General features: G+C 39.4%; 1 protein-coding gene across 3 annotated transcripts in view; it reads right to left on the reverse strand.

Moving 5' to 3' along the window:
- The window catches only part of ZC2HC1A (zinc finger C2HC-type containing 1A), a 60,955-nt gene that overhangs the window by 12,770 nt on the left and 27,147 nt on the right, over nt 1–21,038 (reverse strand). For all 3 annotated transcript variants that reach the window (XM_073330758.1, XM_073330759.1, XM_073330756.1), the window contains exons 2-7: nt 19,921–19,997; nt 18,535–18,651; nt 16,570–16,711; nt 13,928–14,076; nt 12,420–12,516; nt 11,344–11,452 (exon numbers count right to left, since the gene is read on the reverse strand). In XM_073330758.1, coding sequence (XP_073186859.1) covers nt 11,344–11,452; nt 12,420–12,516; nt 13,928–14,076; nt 16,570–16,711; nt 18,535–18,651; nt 19,921–19,997 — 691 coding nt within the window. The remainder of the gene's footprint in view (nt 1–11,343; nt 11,453–12,419; nt 12,517–13,927; nt 14,077–16,569; nt 16,712–18,534; nt 18,652–19,920; nt 19,998–21,038) is intronic.

Genomic DNA, 21,038 nt, shown 5'->3' on the forward strand with positions numbered 1-21,038 from the left:
TTGCTTCACAAGTATCAGAGTTTATTAGGACTAGTCTGTCTCCAACAGTCATGCAGATTATTAAAATTAGGTTATCTCAAATGATGTTATTTAATGATTGACAATTTCACAATAAACTGGGTACACTGTATCATTATAAAGTAAAATTCATCATGGCAATGAAGCAGACCAGAGAGCTCATAGGCAGAACTCATACAAACTTAACTGAGGGCTTGTCTACCCAAACATTTAATTTGTGGCAAACTGGAGCATGAATCTATCCCATACTCACCAGCTGCTCACTATCTATCTATGTGGACCCTGCTGCCATGCACAAACAGTTCCTTAGCGTGCTTTGATCTACATTGCTTTGAAACAGGAGTAGATCAAAGCACTCCAAAGAACTGTTAGTGCACGACAGTTAGTATGCAGCTGACTATTGCGGGGTAGATTCACACTCCAGCTTGCCGTGAACTAAACATCTGTGTAGACAAACCCTTGGATAAGATGGTGGGAAGGGATGAGAAAAATGCTATCTTCTTCCAGTCAAAGATTACCTGTAAAGGGAGAAGTGGTCTGTTCTCCCTCTCCCTTTCCAGAAGTTCCCGAGCATGACTCTAAAACAATGCAATATGCCTTCTATTCTTCCTCTCAGTGTCATGCAAACCTGGAGCCCATCATCCCAAGAGAAATAAGGTCTCCTGCCTTCCATCCAAAGTGTTAGAGATTCAAATAGTCAGATTTAGAGGAGAACTAACCCTGAGAAAACAGGTATTACTTACTCTCTTAAACTATGCATGCATTCCCAGAACGAATAGAATCTTGTTAGAATGTTAAGAGATTGCATTGCAAAACTTTTATATCTTTGACAAACCATAATCAGTTTTCACCAGATCAGTGAAAGGCTCATCTGACTCACAGGAAATATGTCCCTGCAAAATTTAAAGTTGCTATCATCTGCCACAATGTTCTAGGACTATTCAAAGAGTCATGCTTTAAAAAAAAAATCAATGAAAAAGTGTGTTCCCCCATCACCACCACTTTATTCTCAAAAATGGTTGAAGGTTTTATGCCCAAATTAAAAAAAAAACAAAAAGCCATTCCTGGTCAGAGAACATATTTCTGAAACTTCAGTTAGAAGTTAGAAGAAAAAGACATGGGGAAAAATAAAAACTGAAAATAACCTCTTTGTACAGAAGTTGCTACATTCTCTGTCTATAATAAGCCCTGCCCTCAAAGTTATGTCACTGGAAAGTCTGAGAAGGCAAAAGCACTTAATTTCCAAAATCTCATGGGGGAGAGGGAAGGAGAACTTTATTTTTGTTATGTGCCAAAACTGATTCAGCAAACTCCGTAAGATTTTTAAAAATAAAGTTCATGGCATTGAAATGTAATTTTAGTATTGGCTTCATAGCCTTGTAATTCATCAACATTCCCTCAGCTTTGCTCTGGCTTTTAATAACCCATGAAAATTAGTTATTTACCTTGTATATCTCTCTAACACGAATATTATACTTCAATCATTTCTACAGTATCGTCATCTTAAAGATGCTGAATTCATGCGGTTTGCAAGATACTACAGAAATGCAGTAAGGCTTTGCACAGCTCTTGAAACTCACATTACCTCAATGGAGCGTCAGCAGAAACGGCTATACAATAAATAACATGATCAACAATATGAAATACAGTTGCCATGGCAATATAGCTGACCTTAAAAATCCAAGCTAATTGAGTCGTTTACTTTGTTGGTAGGAATTTGAGGTCAGCACAGTCAGAAAGATGATGTTTCTAGGTGTGGAACTGATCAGGACGTATATGCGTTTAAGCAGTCCTCAATAGAGAATTAAAGCTGTGTAAGAATTGTGTATGAATGTATTTTAAAGACTAACTAAAATAGCTGGCAGAAACAAAGGGATTTTAAAAAGATTGTGGCAGAACTGCTTGTGAAGACATTTCTAGGATTGGATAGGTCTTCAGAATCTGCATACAGTAAACTTTAGCCACAACAGACAGCATTATTGCCAACATCAGGCATGACCTCCAACAGACCTGCCTTTTACCATTATAAAATGGAAATGCTAATTAGAGCTAATCAGATATTTTTGATAACACTTTTTTGGTCAGCAAATGCCAATTTGACAAAAGTGAAACCCTTTGCCGGAAAGGATCAATTTGAAGAATTTCCCAATCTGAAAAATATTTGGAAAAAATTTTCAAGTTGTTGAAATGTCCTGTTTGGACATTTTCTAAATGAAAAACTTTCATTTCTTAGGCAGAAACACATTTTGGTTTCAAAATATAAGTGAATGTATAGTAAAAAAAAAATTAAAAAAAAAAAGATTGAAATCAACATTAAATGTTTCAAAATTATCTAAATGAGATGTTTCTACTAACTGGATCAGAAATGGGGGGAGGAGAGGGTTGGTTCATGGCTATTACTGAGATTTTAACCTTTTGTCCTGATTTGGGATGGGAAAAATATTTGAAGTCTCAAAAATTCTCATGGGATGGGAAAACCGTTTCCCACCACCCAGCTCTAATTCAATGGACATAATAAACTTTAATCCTATCACCATTTCATTTTCCAACCCCAGTTCACAAATCCAGTCAACCATTGAGCTATCCCTTCCCCCAATCTGCTACAGAAACTGATTTAAGTAGTAGGTTCCATACCACAGTTAGTAGTTCTGCAGTTTCATATTTGAGTTCTTCAGAACTCTTGGTTGAATACCATCTGGTCCTAGTGACTTACTGCTGTGTAATTTATTAATGTGTGCCAAAACCTCCTCTACTGACATCTCAATCTGGGACAGTTCCTCCTCCTAAAAAACAATGGGTTGGGTATTGGGGGGGTCTCCCCTAAATCCTCAGCTGTGAAGACCAATGCAAAGAATTTATCTGGCTTCTCTGCAGTGGCCCTGTCTTCCCAGAGTGTTCCTTTAGCACCTCAGTTGTCCAGTAGTCTCACTGACTGTTTGGTAGGCTTCCTGCTTCTGATATATTTAAAAGTAATCGCTGTTAGTTTTTTGTTTTTAGCTAGTTGCTCTTCCAAATTCTTTCCTGGCCTTCCTTATTATATTTTTACATTTGACTTGCCAGCATTTATGCTTCCTATTATCCTCAGTAGGATCTGACTTCCAATTTTTAAAGGATGCCATTTTGCCTCTAAACACGTTTTTTTACTCTGCTGTTTAGAATTACAACATAAAATGGAGCTACAGAATTTTCTTATTACAGAATTGTTTAAAAGCAACAGTGCATTTTAGAAATCACCTTTAAAACAGTTGTGGTTAATTGCCTTATCTGAATAGCAATTCTTTTTAACAAGTCTCATGCAGCAGTGAAGGAATGCCACCTAGAGGGCAAGGGTAAAGCTGCATCCTTATGCGTTTTACTTTTAACTGCTAGTAGATTCTTCTAATTTTAGCTATCTGTGCACAAATATCTTATCTGCGCTCCCTTCCCCCTACCACACAACATACCTACTGTAATTCTAGTAGTGAGAGACATATTGTCTGGACTACAAATAATACATTGCATTTCTGTATCTTTCATCTGAGGACCTCAAAGCACTTTAATATTGTGAATCAATTAAGCCTCACAACATCTTTGTAACAGGTATAGGACCACTTTATCTAATACAGAAATGGTTGTTTAATAATATACAGAAGCACTATTCCACAGTTTATCATAGGACGTGAAGAACACTGTATTTAGTTGAAAATTCAGGCATGATTTAGTTAGAGTGAATACAATTATTCAAGTTGGAATATGGCCAGGACATTGGGGTTCATCTGCTTATTTTCCTGAAAACTGTGTGGACCCTTTTAATGCCTAAAAGTGATCGAGACCTTCGTTTTATGTTTCACTTGAAATATACTACTTCCAACAGCACACTGTCCCACAACTCCATGCTCAATAAATTGGTTCAGTATTGACTCAGAGGAAAAAATGACACTTCCTGCAGCATGTTACTTGGAGGTCTGTCATCCTAGTACTAACTATGCCTGAACTTGTTTATCTTGTATGGTATAATGAAAGCACAGAGCAGTACAGTAAAATTAAAGGTAAGGTATGTAACATTCTTTTACTGTTTAAACTACTAATCCATAACAAAGTAAATAAGAGAATAAACTCTTATGCTTTGGCTTTATGAAGGTAATTTTTGAAGGTCTTAAAGCTCCATTTGTATTTTTAAAAGGAATTTATTCTTCTATATTTCTCGATGCAATTTAGTTGTATTTTAAATAATAAATGTTTTCATATGAAAAAATGTTTCATCTTGATAGAAACTTTATTTTAATTTACCCTTTCAGAATGTTGATCATTAGACTTCCTCTCATTATACTCTGTTCTGATTTATGTGGATATTACATAGAAAGAGCTACATTTTTCTCATTTTACAGATACGAAACAGTTACAGAGATTAAGGCCAAAATTTTCAAAGGTGTCCATTAACTTTGGGTGTCCAACTTGAGATGCCTAGGGCCTGATTTTTCAGAGAACGGAACACTTTTATAGCCCTTTATATTTTCAAAGCACAGCTGCTATTGACTTCATCTGCTGCTATGGGTACTTTAGCACTTCTGCAAATCCATCTGTAGGGTCTCAAGTTGGGCACCCAGAAAATGAGGGACACAGTATCAGTGGCCAGCTGTGAAAAATTTGTTTTCAGTGACTTGCCCAGCATCACACAGGAACTATTTAGCAGAGGCACAGATAGAATCAAGTTCTCAGCAGGGGCATTCAACTGCCTCAACCATGAGGACATCCTTTCTCTTCCTGCCATTCCCTACCCCACTCCCTACACACCTTCCTTTGCAACAAATGAAGCAGGGGTCCTACAGTGAAGTCTCCTTCATTGTATAACCCTGGTTTATGCCCAAATCAGGTCTATACCATGTACTGAATGAGGCAGGGGACTGTGGGGAAAAAAAACAGTATGTCATTATGTAATTAAAGAGTCCACATAAGTGGGCCAAATAAAGGCAACCTTAATTCTAGCATTCCCTAACTTCTGAGTGCTTGATTTTATAAACCTTAATAATGATCTTTTAATGTAGTATTTTTCCAATGTAATTTAAGTTTAAAAAAAATTCTGTAAAAACAAAGTTCATCTAGGAACATCTTATTGACATCCATAAGGGTCATCAGTAGGTTTGTGACTTCTAGATTCAGAGAACAGACTTCCACCTCTTAAACTAACAGAATAACTGGTAGCAGTAGTAGGCTGTTATCCTCTATGCAGACCAGCCAGTACAGATGTGCTTTTAGAACTTACAACTATTTAGAAGCATGAACTTTAAACTGGAATTATCCACACCACAGTTGGAAAGATTATGGAAGGAGCAGAAAAACAGGGAGCCAACAGGAAAGCCACAGGCTAAATAACATTTCTGAAAATTATATTTAAAAGTTTTAAAAACTGAAGGAATCGTAAATTGGAAGGAATACCACTGCATATTTGTGCAAGTTTTAAATTGCTCTGCTTTAAAAACGTTGTCTTTAGATAAAAATTCATTTCACTGCTTGAAAATAATGTCTAGTCAGTTATGCAATTCTCTAAATAAAGTTTGCTCCAAGCCATATGTAAGATGCTGCTTAAAGCACTCATCTGAAGTGGCCATACAGGTGTTCTTTAATTTCTGGGGGCTGGTCTACACTATAGCTGAAAGGTTTCAGAATAGCAGCCACGTTAGTCTGTATTCGCAAAAAGAAAAGGAGTACTTGTGGCACCTTAGAGACTAACCAATTTATTTGAGCATAAGCTTTCGTGAGCTACTGAAGTGAGCAGTAGCTCACAAAAGCTTATGCTCAAATAAATTGGTTAGGCTCTAAGGTGCCACAAGTACTCCTTTTCTTTTTACTATAGCTGTAAGTCAACCAATGTTACGGTAATGTAACTGAAGTTTACGTAACTTAGGTCAATGCGGTGTATCGACGGGAGACACTCTCTCGCCAACTCACTTTACTCTTCATGGGGAGCTGGAGTACAGGAGTCGATGGGAGAATGCTCTGCCATTGCTTTAGATGGTCTTCACCAGACCCACTAAATCGACACCGCTGAATCAGTCGCAACAGTGCAGATCTAGCCATAAGTATAGACAAGCCCTAAGTATCAGAAGAGGAAATGGAAGATGTTTTCCTTTATTTTCTTCCTTTCCCTATTACATTTCCTAAAGCAGAGACAGATTGAAGGAAACATGCTCAGTGAGCAAATGAACTGGGAAATTAGTTCAACTGGGAATTCTAAAGAGGGAAGAGTCAGACCTACCCCCTCGTCACCAATAGACAGGGTGACCAGATAGCAAGTGTGAAAAATCAGTACGGGGGTAGGGGGTAATAGGAGCCCATATAAAAAAAAAGCCCCAAATATCAGGACTGTCCCTATAAAATTGGGACAACTGGTCACCTTACCAATAGAGACTGACTGGGGAGCTCTGCCCACAGCAGGGGACCTCTTGACAGACAGCTTGGGCTTAGTTCTGAGTCAGGAGCCATCATAGCCACTCTATCACTGCCTGGACCTGTTCCCTCATCACCAAGAGAGCCTATAATTGGAAAGCTCTGCCCATAGCAGAGGACCATTGCAAACAGAGGGACTCAGAGCCAGGCTGAGATCATACTGTCTGTGGGTGTTTCTATTTTGTAATCTTGTCCATCTGCCACTCACCATACCACTTTTCTGCATCATAGCATCTATCCTCCTCCTCCCTCGCCACACTGGCTCCATCTCCCCTCTCTGGTTACCCACCCTCCTTTACAGTTCCCACCACCTCTGGCTACTCTTATTCCCCTCTCCATCCCAAACTCCTTCCTGACTTCCACCACTACAAATTCAGGTCCTACATCTGCATCCTCCTCCTCACCTCTGGTGACATTTGCCCCAACCCTGGCCATCACTCCATCTCCCACACTCATTCCTGGCACTATGTGTGACCCCCTCATTCCACCATTCCTAACCTCACACTTAGGTCCCTTGATCCCCATTCACTGGTCCCCTTTTCTTGCTCTCTCAGGAATGCCCACTCCACCTCTAAAATAATCACAGCTATCCACCACCTCTTTATATCTTGTTCCTTTCAGCTCCTGGCTCTCACAGGGGCCTGGATCCCTTTGACTGGTACTGCCTCTGCAGCTGCCCTCTCCTCTTTACACACTCCCTGATGTGGATCAGACTGGGGAGGGGGGAGAGGGAGTACTGGGTTTCTCCTCTCCCATTTCTGCACTTCCAACACTCTCCTCCTCCCCCTTTCCCACTCGTTTTCCTCTTCTGAACATCACTTCTCTGGCTCCTCTTCTCTCCTTCCTCTATGCTGCCATCATCTATCACCCACCAAACTCCTTCTCATCAGCTGGGAATGGGCGACAGAGAATGGATCACTTGATGATTACCTGTTCTGTTCATTCCCTCTGGGGCACCTGGCATTGGCCGTTGTCGGAAGACAGGAAACTGGGCTAGATGGATCTTTGGTCTGACCCAGTATGGCCATTCTTATGTTCAGCCTTTCTCCCTAATTTCAACTCCTGGCTCTCTCTCCTCCTCACAATCTCCCACATTCATCCTCAGTGACTTCAACTTCCATTTTAATGGCCCACCTGACCCCTTAGCTGTACATTTCCTCACCCTCCCAAGCCCATGGCTGTTCCCTCTACCTTTTCATTCCACCTGCAGCCATGGATCAACTCTTCCAGTCCCCAAGAAGGCCATTCACTTGGCTTGGTTTTTACCAACCATGGTGCACTCTCTCTCTCTCTGAGCTCTCTGTTGCTGAGTTCCCCCTCTCCAAACTGATCACCTGCTCTCTTTCAGCAGTGTTCCTCCCACACCAACCCTTACTCTCAGGTCCTGTCAGTCAGCCTTTCCATGACTTCCAGTCCTTCAGCACGGATGGCTCATTGTCTGCTCTCAGTCCCCTCCTCTCTGCTTTCTCTCCCCACCTCTTCCATGGCTGTTGATTCTTTCCATGCTTCACTCTTCTCTACCCTTAACTATTTTGCCCCTCTCTCCCATCACAACCCCATTCGGCTGTTTCCCCTCACAATACAAACATGCTGTAGAATTTTTCCTTCTTAAAAAAAAAAAAGAACAGAAACTTTAACCACATTTGCTTTTCTAACCACCACCTCATGTCCCTTTCACCTCTAAGCTCACTGAGTGCACTGTTTTCAATCCTTGTCTGGAGTTCCTCTCCTCCATGCTAGACCCTCTCCAATCTGGCATTCACCCCTTCCACTCCATTGAAACTGCTCTAGTCACAGTTTCTAATGACCTTTTCCTAGCTGAAGTTCAGAACCAGTACTCCATCCCCATTCTCCTTGACCTGTCAGTTGCTTTTGACACATTTGGCTTCTGTAACTCTGGTTCTTGTTCTATCTCTCTAATTACTCCTTCAGTCCTCCGGAGGATCGTCATCATCCACTGTCAAACTTTCTGTGGGGGTTCCACACACTTCTGTCCTTGGTCCCCATCTCTTCTCCCTCTACATCTTATCTCTGGGTAATCTCATCTGCAAACATAAATTCAACTACCATCTATGCTGAAAACTCAAAGATCTACTTCTCTACTTCAGACTTGTCTCCTTCTGTCTAAACTAAAATCTCAGCCTCTCTCTCTTTGACATCTCCTCATGGATGTCTAGCCATCAGTTCAAACTCAACTTGGCTAAAACAGAGCTCCCAATATTCCCACCCCTATCCTAAGTCCTCCTCGCTACCTACTTTCACGATCACTGTGGACAACACCACTTCCTGCATGTTACTCGGACCCATAACCTGGGTGTCACCTTTGACTTGGACCTCTCACTCTAGGTCATCACATATACACTATGTCAAAGTCTTCTTGATTCTTTCTGCATAACATCTTTCAGAGACTGCCTTTCTTATCCATCCACACAGCTAAAACTCTCAATCAGGCTCGCATCATTTCATTTCTTGATCACTACAAACACACACCTTTTTCTCAGACCCTGACAAATCTAACTTTGCGTTGTTCACATCCATTCAGATTGCTACTGCAAAGATGATTCTCCTCACCCATTGCTTCGACAATGCCAACCCTCTATATAAATCTCCTCAATGACATCCTCTCTCCACCACATCAGACATAAGCTACTTATTTTTACTTCCTGGTCCCTACACAGCCTATCACCACCCTACTTATTTTCATAAAATCATAGAAATGTACTGTTGGAAGGGACCTAAAGACATCATCAAGTCCATCTTCCTGCGCTGTGGGAGGACCAAGTAAACCTAGACCATCCCTGACAGGTGTTTGTCCAACCTGTTTTTAAAAGCCTCCAATAATGGCGATTCCATAACCTCCCCTGGAAGCCTGTTGCAGGGTTTAATTACCCTTATAGTTAGAAAGTTTTTCCTAACATTTAACTTAAATCTCCCTTGCTGCAGATTAAGCCAACTACTTCTTGTCCTACCTTCAGTGGCTATGGAGAACAATTGATTGATTGATTTATAACAGCCCTTAACACATTTAAAAACTGTTATCAGGTCGCCCTTCAGTCTTCTTTTCTCAAGACTAAACATGTCCAGTTTTTTTAACCTTTCCTCATAGGTCACATTTCCTAAACCTTTTATCATTTTTGTTGCTCTCCCCATTTGTCCACATCTTTCCTAAACTACTGTGCCTAGAACTGGACACAGTACTCCAGCTGAGGCCTCGCCAGCATTGAGCAGAGTGAGACAGTTAACCTCCCATGTTTTCATATGACACTCCTGTTAATACACCCCAGAATGATAGCCTTTTTTGCAGATGAATCACATTGTTGATTTATATTCAATATGTGATCCACTGTAACCCCCAGATCCTTTTCAGCAGTACTACCACTTAGCCAGTTATTCCCAGATGTTGTAGTTATGCATTTGATTTTTAATTCCTAAGTGAAGTATTTTACACTTGTCTTTTACTGAATTTTATCTTGAATTCAGACCAATTTTCAAATTTGTCAGGGTCTTTTTGAATTCTAATCTGTCCTCCAAAGTGCTTGTAATCCTTCCTAACTTAGTGTTATCTGAGTATTTTATAAGCATACCCTCCACTCCATTATCCAAGTCATTAATTAAAATATTGACTAGTACCAGACCAAGGACTGATCCTGCAGGACTCCATTAGATATGCCCTCCCATTTTGACAGCAAACCATTGACAACTACTCTGAGTATGTCATCTCTCATTTACTATCAAAATGTCTATGATACCAGCCTTCACTTCCCACTCGTTAAATTTTCAAAGAAGCAACTTCGTGCTTTCTCCCATGTTACCCATCCTCCTTCAAAACCCTCCTTTTCCATGATGCCTACAAAAAAAGCTTGGCAACAGTTAGACCATTAGTGTGCGGATACCACTGCCTATCATGCTGACCAATATGGTCTCAGTATTTCTTGGTATTCCTCTGTCTGTCTGTCTCCAACTGTCTCGTCTTATCTCTTAGACTGTAAGCTCTTTGGGATGGAATCCATCTTTTTGTTCTGTGTTTCTACAGTGCAAAGCACGATGTGGTCCTGGTCCATGACTGGGGCTCTTAAGCACTATGATAATACAAATAATAATAATATAAAAGCAACAATTTCTAACTTTACAGGTCGGCATCATTTCTTCCTTTTCTTTTTCTTTTTCTCCTTCTATTTCCTTATTTCTTTCTCCTCTTCTCTTCAATATTTCTGTTTTTAACTTTCTAATTCTCATTTATTTTCTTACCCTTTCCTATATGCCTACTTATCTCTTTATCTTTACCTCCCATCTCTTTCTTGCACACAACCCTTCATGCTTCCCCCATCATGTTCCTCACAGTACATGCTTATCCTTCCCTTTAAGGCATACACAAAAAAACACCTACCCTGTTTCTTGAACTGCATGAGGCTGTGACAGGAGCACTCTGGGGAACAGTGAGCCCATGAAGCTAGCTGCTGGAGGAGGGAAGAACTAGGAAAGGCTGCCGCAGAATGGGGGAGGAGAAGCTGGATTGAGGTAGGTCAGGAGGATGGAGCTATGGAAATGGCTGGGAACTGAGCTGATCCATAGGGGGCTAAGCCTTCTCAACATCATATCCTTTTGTTTACATAGTCAAGGAGGCATTTGTCAAGCTTGATGGCCCTTAAACTTACCACTTCCTAAACTGTAAACATAGCGTGCTATGTAAACATACCACGCCAAATTCATCTTTGGTTCATACACAGAAAAGTCAACAGAGTTAAATCAGGGATGAAATTGGCCCATTTCATCTCTACCATTAATAGAAAGAATAGTAATTAGTTTAAATTATATCGATAGCACAGTGAACAACTAACATTTTCAAAATTATCATCAGGGACAAATCAAACATTAACTACAAAATTAATGTGGACTTACCCTGCTTGTGGGCTTGTCATGCTCACTGAATTTTTATGAGCTGGAGATAAGGTCTGAATTTTGCTTCCAGAAGGCCCACCTGTAGATAACACTTTACTCGTAGGTGTACCTTACGATATAAAGAAGCTAATATTAGATTTTGCTCCTAGATGCAAAAATAGTATTCTTGTATGATATCATGTACTGCCCACTTTGGAATCATTACACTACTACTTAAAAATAATTTCTGAATATATAATGGCATTAGCAAAAGTACTAATCATTACCTAGAAAATTCACAGAAGCACACTGAGACAATAAGGTCTATTGTATTCTAAAATATGGGGCATTGGTTGGTGTGTTCTGCATTTTAAAGAAAATTCTATAATGCATAGGGCCTGCATAACTGTAATAATGAATTTCACAGATATAAATAATAGGTGCCTATTTGCGACTAGAATAGGGCCCAATGTTTATAGACTTTGCTTTACTATACATATTTTTTAATTCTTTAGTAGTATATGCAGTGTACAAATTTATTAGAGAATTTACCAACTAAAAGAAAAATCTGACTTCAAATCTGATCAGTTCGCAGAGGTCCCAGTTAAACAAAGTACTTAACCACATGTGTAATTTAGCATGAAAGCAGTCCCAGTGACCTCACTAGAACTATGATTAAAGATACACATGTGCTAAAGCGTCTTGATGAACTGAGACTGAAATCCCTATTTTAGGACATTTACTAAATCTTTACTTTAACTGATTTTTTGTTGCGTAAATAACTTTACAAATGATCATCATAATATGTGCTCATCACAAATGTAGCCAAAGGCCTGAGATTACAAAAAACTAGTAAAAGCAACTGGAAGAAGTATGCAAGTAAAAGCCAGTCGCCATTTAATTCACCATTCGCCATTTAATTCATGTGCTACTGTTTGAGTTCTATGAGTTCCCCATAAGAAGCTTTTATGTCCTGTCTTTTTCTGTGTGCACCACTCATAGAACTCTACAGCTACTAAAATTATACAATCTTGATTTCATAGTTTGAAATTAGTTATTTAGAAAGTAGTTGCATAATTCAAAATACCAGTTCATACCTACAACAGTTTTGCTAACATTAGTTGGCTGTGGTAAGCGTGATGAGGATGGTGTTGATCCTGCAGAAGGTGCCTTTTTAACTGTAGCTGGCTTGTACTGTAACAATGGACATAAAACTCAACTACAACATAATTAATTATTTAGCTGTTTAATCAAGTAATTAAATGTAACATGAAAGATTGTTAGCCTGTCTTCCCACCCCAGTTCCTGAAATTATCATCAGTCAGCACTGCTTCTGGAACAGTGGATGAAGAAATTGTTTCTACTGGATTGAAAGACATTTCCTATCCATTTAATGTAAAATACTGTAAAAAAGATAAAAACCAATTCTAACTGGTAGAAACTTTTAACTTGTATCCCATTGTATCTCTCCCCACCCCCCAGTATCTCCCACTGCTCATCTCTTTTAATAACCCCTAATATTATCATGCCACAACTAAAATTTTCCTCTCTTAGGAGAGTGCTCAGGAAAGTAGCCTCTTTTCTTTGTTCCAAACTCCATTCACACAGCTGGATGGTGGACCAGTTTCTGCACAGACTTGGAGCCTAGTCACCTTCAGGACATAATGCAAGATTAACTAATTTTATTTAGCTTTTTATTAACTGTTTTAGTTTGTGTTTGTTTTGTATTTCACCCTCTGAACTTAAAGCACCTAGCCCCTATGGTGAAGGTACTATAGAAAGAACAAGACATAATACATACACTCCGATCTCCCATTTGCTTCCTGTACTGTAAACCTCACATCATTCTTGACCATTAGCATTTTCCTTCTCCTCCTATATCTCTCATGTCCAGAAATCTGCCTATCATCATCTAGACAACCATGTATATGTAAGTTACTTTTCTAACTGTGCGTCTGTGGGCACTGAATGTAATCTTATTGTAGGTCTTCCATCTCCTCCCAATAACTAAGTGCAACTTCCATCTCAGTAGTCTGCTCAAGTAGCTATTCAGACAATGGATATACAAAATACTGCTATCCAACTTCTCATATGTCCCATGAAGCAGAACCATAACTGTCATAGTCTAGTACCTTCATTTGCTCCCCAGTTGTTTCAGAATCCAGTTAAAATTGCATTTCTTGTTTTTATGATGTTCTATGAACTTGTTTCAACCTAGTTTACAAACCTTGCCTCTCTGTACTCATCATCCTAATGCTTCCACGAACCTTCAGTAATTTGTTTATGCAGAAGTCTGGAGAGCTATTTCTCTGCCATTTCCCATAATCTCCACCTATATTTATGATACAGCTTTCTTTTCTCTGACTCCTATCATCTGGGAAAGTCTTCCTGCATCTCCACACCTGATTAACTCTCATCCAAAAACCCAAACTTTTCCCTTGTCTATGCCTCTGGATTTCTCACTCCCACAGCTATGTTATTCTGGACCTGTATTATTTAACTCTATAAAGCATTTTGTGATACACCTAAAATGATTAACTGACTTGGCTTAACAATCACAAAGTCATAAAATAAATCACCAGTCAAAGAAAGTATTATAATTCACCTGTGTTCGAGCAGGCAGCTTCCCTTTTGCATCAGCAGACAATTTTCCTTTATTACTAATACGTGCTGCCTGTTCCTTGCAGAAATTGATGTGCCTGTCAGCTGCATTTTCATTAAATCTTCTCTGGCAATATGGGCATTGAATGTAATCTTAAAACAAAACAAAAAGCACCTTAATTTGAAAAGGGGGACATGAACAATGACTGTTTTTTCAGGCAGTTGTGCACACACCTTATAGTAATTTCTTCTAGATTATATTTCTCTAGTTTGCTTACCAGAATGTCTACAGCAGTGTTTCCCAAACTTGGGACACCGCTTGTTCAGGGAAAGCCCCTGGCGGGCTGGGCCGGTTTGTTTACCTGCTGCATCAACAGGTTTGGCCTATTGCAGCTCCCACTGGCCACGGTTCGCAGCTGCAGGCCAATGGGCGCTGAGGGAAATGGTGGCTGGTACGTCCCTCGGCCCGTGCCGCTTCCCGCAGCCCCCACTGGCCTGCGGTGGCAAACCGCGGCCAGTGGGAGCCGCGATCGGCCAAACCTGCAGACACAGCAGGTAAACAAACCGGCCTGGCCCGCCAGGGTCTTTCCCTGAACAAGCAGCGTCCCAAGTTTGGGAAACACCGTCCTACAGGATTGTGTCAAAAGCCTAATTAAAATTCAAGATATATCATTTCTACAGCTGCCTTGCAGCCACTACGTCCCTTTGCATTTGAAGGCCCTTAGTTATGGTTGGGGTTTGAAGTACATTTTCAAAAACTTTACTACTTAAGTCCCAAAAGATAACAATTGCAATTTCAAGTTTTCACTGATAGTTTTCAAGCAAGTGAATAATCCACCTTGCATATTGAAGGCAATACGAAAGAATGAGGTCACATACGGATAAGGGGAAACTGAATCAAGGGGAAAATGTAGCTCACGTTAGAGGCATTCTTAAACAGGCTAATTTGTGGGGGCGTTGTAATTCAGGATGAACTTAATCACCATTGTGAGAGTCTCTCTTACTTTACAAAAACAACTTTTGTTAGCTTTGCAAAAGCTAGGAAGAGCTACGCTAAAATTTATAACAATGAAAGACAATCCTGGCTTCTATGTTCAAATATGTTTCCTTAGAGATGGTAAATTTCAAGGAGCAAATATACTTGGGTCTTTAGAGGTAAAGCTGCAAAACATTCAGCATGTCTGAAACTACCCTTTAAGATATGGATGCCAGACTCAACAGGCTACAGTAATCAATGTTCACATAGCTTCAATGTTTTGACCTTACACAGAGGAATGGTGATAAAAAGAGATTAGTCCAGTATAGCAACATACAACTTAACAGGCTGGTAGGCTTCTTCACATAAGTGCTGAGTGAGGAAGGAAAGGAGAGTGTCCTGCATTGGTGGTTACCTTTAAAATTACACAAATAGCATCAAATCAACAATAAATGATGGCAGTGCCCAAGCTGTGTACCATAAGATTCACTATACTGGATTAAACTAGTTCTTCATTTAGCCCAGTGTCCTGTCTCCAATATCGGCCATTACAGATGGTGCCAGAAATTCTGAATGAGTAATTATAGAAGAAACTGCTCACGTGGAAGAATTTTTCCCAATCTCCTCAGAGGGAGCATGATCTGAAACCCAACAGAAGTCTTTCCATTTACTTCAATGGGCTTTAAATCAGAACCTTAGAGGTTAGCTTAAGTCCTTAAGCATCAGGGTTTGTATCCCTTCCAAACTGTAATTGGTTGGTTTGTTTTTTGAAGTTTTTAACGAACAAGCCACCTGGCTAGGAGAAATACAGTTCTCATTGTCCTGTAGCATTGCAGTGGTTGAATGTGGGTTTTCGACATGTGACTTAATCAAAACAAGTAGACATAAACATATGCAGCAAAGCACACCCCAGATTTGTTGCAGATACAAATAAATAGCTCCAATAAAGATGCTTTTTCAGCCCCATCAGGCTATTGTTCACTGGCTTGCTGGAAGGACCACAACAAAACACTAGTACAGGACTATACCAGTGATATTCTGCATGACCTCAATTTCAAACAAGATGTACATTATCCATAATGATAATTAAAATTTTCTTGACTTTAAATTTGGTACAGTAGTCCAGAAGAGTATAACATATCAGTTCAAATCTTGGGATATACACATATATTATCAGATAAATTTTATGTGAAGTCTTCACTTGACTATAGGCAGCTATCATAGAAAAAAAAAAAGGTATAACAGCATGAGATCTATTATGATCCTCAGCATGATTCTTATATTTTGTAGGGGGGCCTGCTTCTTAAAGGAAGATTTTCTTTTCCAAAGAAAGGAAACAAAAACCTGACTAATCTCATAAAAGTTATCTATTTCCTTCAGCTCCTTAGCCAACTGCCGGATTGTTCAATAACACTTTGACATGACATACATGTGTTAAAAGTGAAAAGAAAAGTCAGAGAAAATGGGATAACAAAAATAATAGGACGTAAACAATTCTTAGTCAGTCAGAATAAGTAACCACAACTCATCAGCTGCTTAGCTGTTATCAGATGACCGTTCTCTGGACGCATTCATTAACATTTTATTCCAATACATTCCTTATCAATTCAACACATACAACATATCAAAATTATTTACAAACACCTTCAGCACTTCACCATTTCACATACCTGGATCATATGAAGGTGGAGGAGGGGGAGGAAGTTTTCCACCCTCTTTGAGAGTTTGATCTAGTCCTTTGGCTGCTCGTATAGTTGCTATAAACTCCTCATGCTTTCGTCTCCAGTTGGACTGTTTTTTGGGGGGTTCTGGCTAAGAAGCCAACAGAAAAAAAACAACATTATGGGTTTTGGGTTCTTTCATTTTATAATAAATACATTTCTGATTTTATTATGCAATATTTAATACCATTATATTTAAAATCCCAACTGACCCTAAAGCTAAGGAAGACAAATAGCTCTCAGGGTTTGCAAAGAAGAGTATGGCTGACACCTTAGACAAAAAAGAGAGAGACTTGGATATTCAGTCTCAGCACTAGGATGGCAAAAGATTTTGTTTCAGAAATATAAAGAGCAAATAATTTTATCAGCAACATGATTGCTATTTCCTGAAAACTTGATCTCTGATACTCTTTTTTTCCTCTCTGATCCCTAGTCCAGAACCAATGCTTAGTGTGACATAGTGGTATATGTCTGCAGCAACCTACGAACTCCATTTTATACTGTAACTTCTATTACAAGGGTGGCCAAACTGTGGCTCGCGAGCCACATGTGGCTCTTTTACCATTAAAGTGTGGCTTGCAAGCCCTCTCCGCTCCCCCATTCTCCACCTACCAGCTGGGGTAGGGCGGGAACTCAGGATCTCTGCCTTGCACGAGTGTGGTAGGGCAGGAGCTTCTGTCCAGAGGGGAGGAGGGTTTCACGGCTTCAGGCCTGCAGGCTGCACATTGTGAAACCCCAAGCCCTAGCTCCAGGCAGGTGTGCTCCAGCTTTCGAACTTCTGAAGATTGTTGTATGCGGCTCAGAGGGCCAGTAAGTTTGGCCACCCCTGTTCTATTATGTGTTATGTGCTAAACACATGTATAACTTTCCCCAAGGCAAGTCTATTATGATGTACCCTGCCCAGGAAAGGTGCTTGTCATCTTGTTCAAGGACTGCCACGGAGAAGCCATCACAGAGCAATCTAGGGCCAGCAACTTTGATTGTATCTCAACTGCTGGTCCAACTCCATGAAACAATGGATTTTCTGCACAGGAGCATCAGCATGGCTAGTAGATTTGCAGCTGCTCAGCAGAGAACATGGCAAAAGTAGAGAGACTGTATTTAAGAGGGGACATCCACTAAGAAGTCAGGAGGGATGTGGCCTAACCTCAAACATTGACAGGACTTGTAGAAGGGGGGGATCAGAGCAGGGATGCACCTCAGGACTTTTTATTTTGCAAAGATTTGTAATTTTCTAGTGCTTTTTAAGAGAAAAGTGACCTGGCTAAGCCAGTGTTCCTTGCATTCCTGTAATCTTATCCCTGAAAGGTTTATGCCCACACTTAGGTGGAGCTCTGAGGCACTGGTTCCAGAGTCTGGGGCAGCTGCATTACAGAGTCCCCGAATCTTAAGGTAGGGTTCAGACAAGGGGTCTGAACTTCAGAGTGTGTCTTACAGACCCAGACCTAAAACAGTGACCAGAATCTGCCCAGACCCAGTTAGCTTAGAGACATGTGGGACCCAGTTGCTGGGTCCAATCATAGCCATCCAGAGGGAAACTGGGACAGGCTGCTGCACTTTGAATAGTATACTAATCTTGAAAACATTTGTACTGGTCCATTAGATTTCAGAATTATGTCATTCTGATTACAACCTTTTTCTTCCTACATTTCAATTCCAATATGATTTTAGAAGCCAATGTCTAATTAAATGCCACAGGTTACTACTTTATATCTAATTTAAATTTTTTGAAAGATAGTGGACCTTAAAATTATTACTGGTCTCTTGATCTAACTGCATGTTTTAGCTATGTTTACCAGATACCCATTACCAGCAGGGGCATTCCTCGCACATAAGTAATGAATTAACCACATAATACACGCCCATGTATGGTATTTTGTCAAAAATGATAATATTCAGAGGTTATCTACCTACCCGTGGCTTTAGAGGTTTTACTGTGGAAATATCAGTTCCTTCTGCTCTCTGTCTGCTGGAATCAAATGTCTTCCTTCTCTTACTAGCAGTTTTTTGGCAAATGGGTGTATGCTTTTTCTGTAAGAAGAAGAAGAGGAAAGAAATCTATTGCATGCAATATTTATATTTGGATACAGAACAACATGAAATTCTTCCTTATCAGTTATTTCAATCACCAAACAAAAAATAACTAGGGCTGTCAAGTGATTAAAAAAAATACATCGTGATAAATCGTGTGATTAAAAAAATTAATTGCGCTGTTAAACAATAATACAATACCATTTAAATATTTTTGATGCTTTCTACATTTCCAACATATTTATTTCAATTACAACACAGAATATGAAGTGTAAAGTGCTCACTTATTTTGTATTACAAATATTTGCACTGTAAAAAACAAAAGAAATAGTATTTTTCAATTCACCTAATACATGTACTGTAGTGCAATCTCTTTATCATAAAAGTAGAACTTACAAATGCAGAATGTAAAAAACAAAAAAACAAAAAAACCTGCATTCAAAAATAAAACAATGTAAAACTTTAGAGCCTACAAGTCCACTCAGTCCTACAGCCAATTGCTCAGAGAAACAAGTTTGTAGGAGATAATGCTGCCCACTTCTTGTTTACAATGGCACCCGAAAGTGAAAACAGGCTTTCGGATGTTACTGTTGTAGCCAGCGTCGCAAGACATTTGCGTGCTAAAGATTCATATGTCCCTTCATGCTTCAACCACCATTCTGCTCAATAATGATTCAAAGCAGAGCGGACCAATGCATGCTCATTTTCGTCATCTGAGTCAGATACTATTAACAGAAGTTTGGTTTTCATTTTTGTTGGTTTGGGTTCTGTAGTTTCTGCAGCAGAGTGTTGCCCTTTTAAGGCTTCTGAAAGCATGCTCCACACCTCGTCCTTCTCAGATTTTGGACAGCACTTCAGATTCTTAAACCTTGGGTCCAGTGCTGTAGCTATCTTTAGAAATCTCACATTTGATACCTTCTTTGCCTTTTGTCAAATTAGCTGTGAAAGTGTTCTTAAAATGACCATGTGCTGGGTCATCATCCAAAACTGCTATAACATTTTCAGAAGTGAGTATTAATTATCAGTGCCTTTAAAGAGGCCTGATTTTCACACAGTACTGGGCACTGCAACTCTGAAAATCAGGTTCCTTTAAGGTGTTTCAAGTTGGGCACCCTAAAAAAAAAACAGGAACTCAGTATCACTAGTAACTTTTGAAAATTTAAACTGAGATGCTTTTCGGCACTGACCATGTCAGAGGTTTCAACACAGGGTTCTCAGATTGATATACCCATTCCAAAAGCAAATAGAAACAATGATCACTTTACTCACCAGTGCTGCTGGAAAGAATGTCCTTCCACAAATCTTGCATGGTAACAGATCTCCAGCTGGCAGTATAATATCATTTTCTAACAAAAATTAAAATAAAACATGTATATTTATTATAAGCAAACTGAATTTTCCAAGCTTTTGCCAACTTTAGTTATGTAAAAATCTTATCTTCCACCAAGTATTTCCTGACCTCGCTGACCTTAAATACTAAGCAACATTTTCATTATACAAAAACATCTCCATCTGAAATGTCGAGAACACTAATTACAAGACAAATATTTTGAATTGATTTTTCTTTCTGGCAATCCAATAGCTGAAACTCAAGAAAGAAAGCTACAAACATATCAAGAGATTTTAAGTCAGAACACTAATTCGCTTCACTGTTCTTTAATAAAGAGGAGATTTGGTGTCTGGATTTAGAGTATCACTTTATCCATTGTATCAGTAGGGGAAACTATGAAAGCCAATGGGAAATTGGCCAAAAACTTCAATGGGAGCACAAGCAGAATCCAACAATCATGTTTCAAGTAATTTAGAAAGTTCTGAATAAGAGAATAAAATAGTGTAAAGTCAATACCACTATTTTAAAAGTGATTTCTGGTAAGAACATTACATACAGATGGCAGTTGAAAAAGGCAAAATTTATTCATACTATTCTACCAGTTTGGGGCACATGATGTTTTAGGGACAGTTGCTCATTATATCAAGACTATTTTGTAGATAAAATATATCCATCTGATGACCAACACAGTGGACATAAGTGTTAATGGGGTAGGATCTGAGGCTAAAATACAAAAAGAACAAGTTAAAAATTACTTAGACAAGTTAGATTTGGTTGGTTGGCAGAACCTGATGAAATACACCCTAGAATACTTAAAGAACTGGCTGAAGACATCTCTGAGCCATTCGTGATTATGAACCTACTATACTGTGGGTGCGCAACTGGTTGGAAAACCATACTCTGAAAGTAGTTATTAATGGTTCGAAATCAAGCTAGAAGGGCATATCGAGTGCAGTCGCAGAGGGATCTGTCCTGGGTCCGGTTCTATTCAATATCTTCATAAATGATTTGGATAATGGCATGAAGAGTACCCTTATAAAGTTTGCAGATGATACCA

This window comes from Lepidochelys kempii, chromosome 2 (assembly GCF_965140265.1).
Source record: "Lepidochelys kempii isolate rLepKem1 chromosome 2, rLepKem1.hap2, whole genome shotgun sequence".
NCBI lineage: Eukaryota > Metazoa > Chordata > Testudines > Cheloniidae > Lepidochelys > Lepidochelys kempii.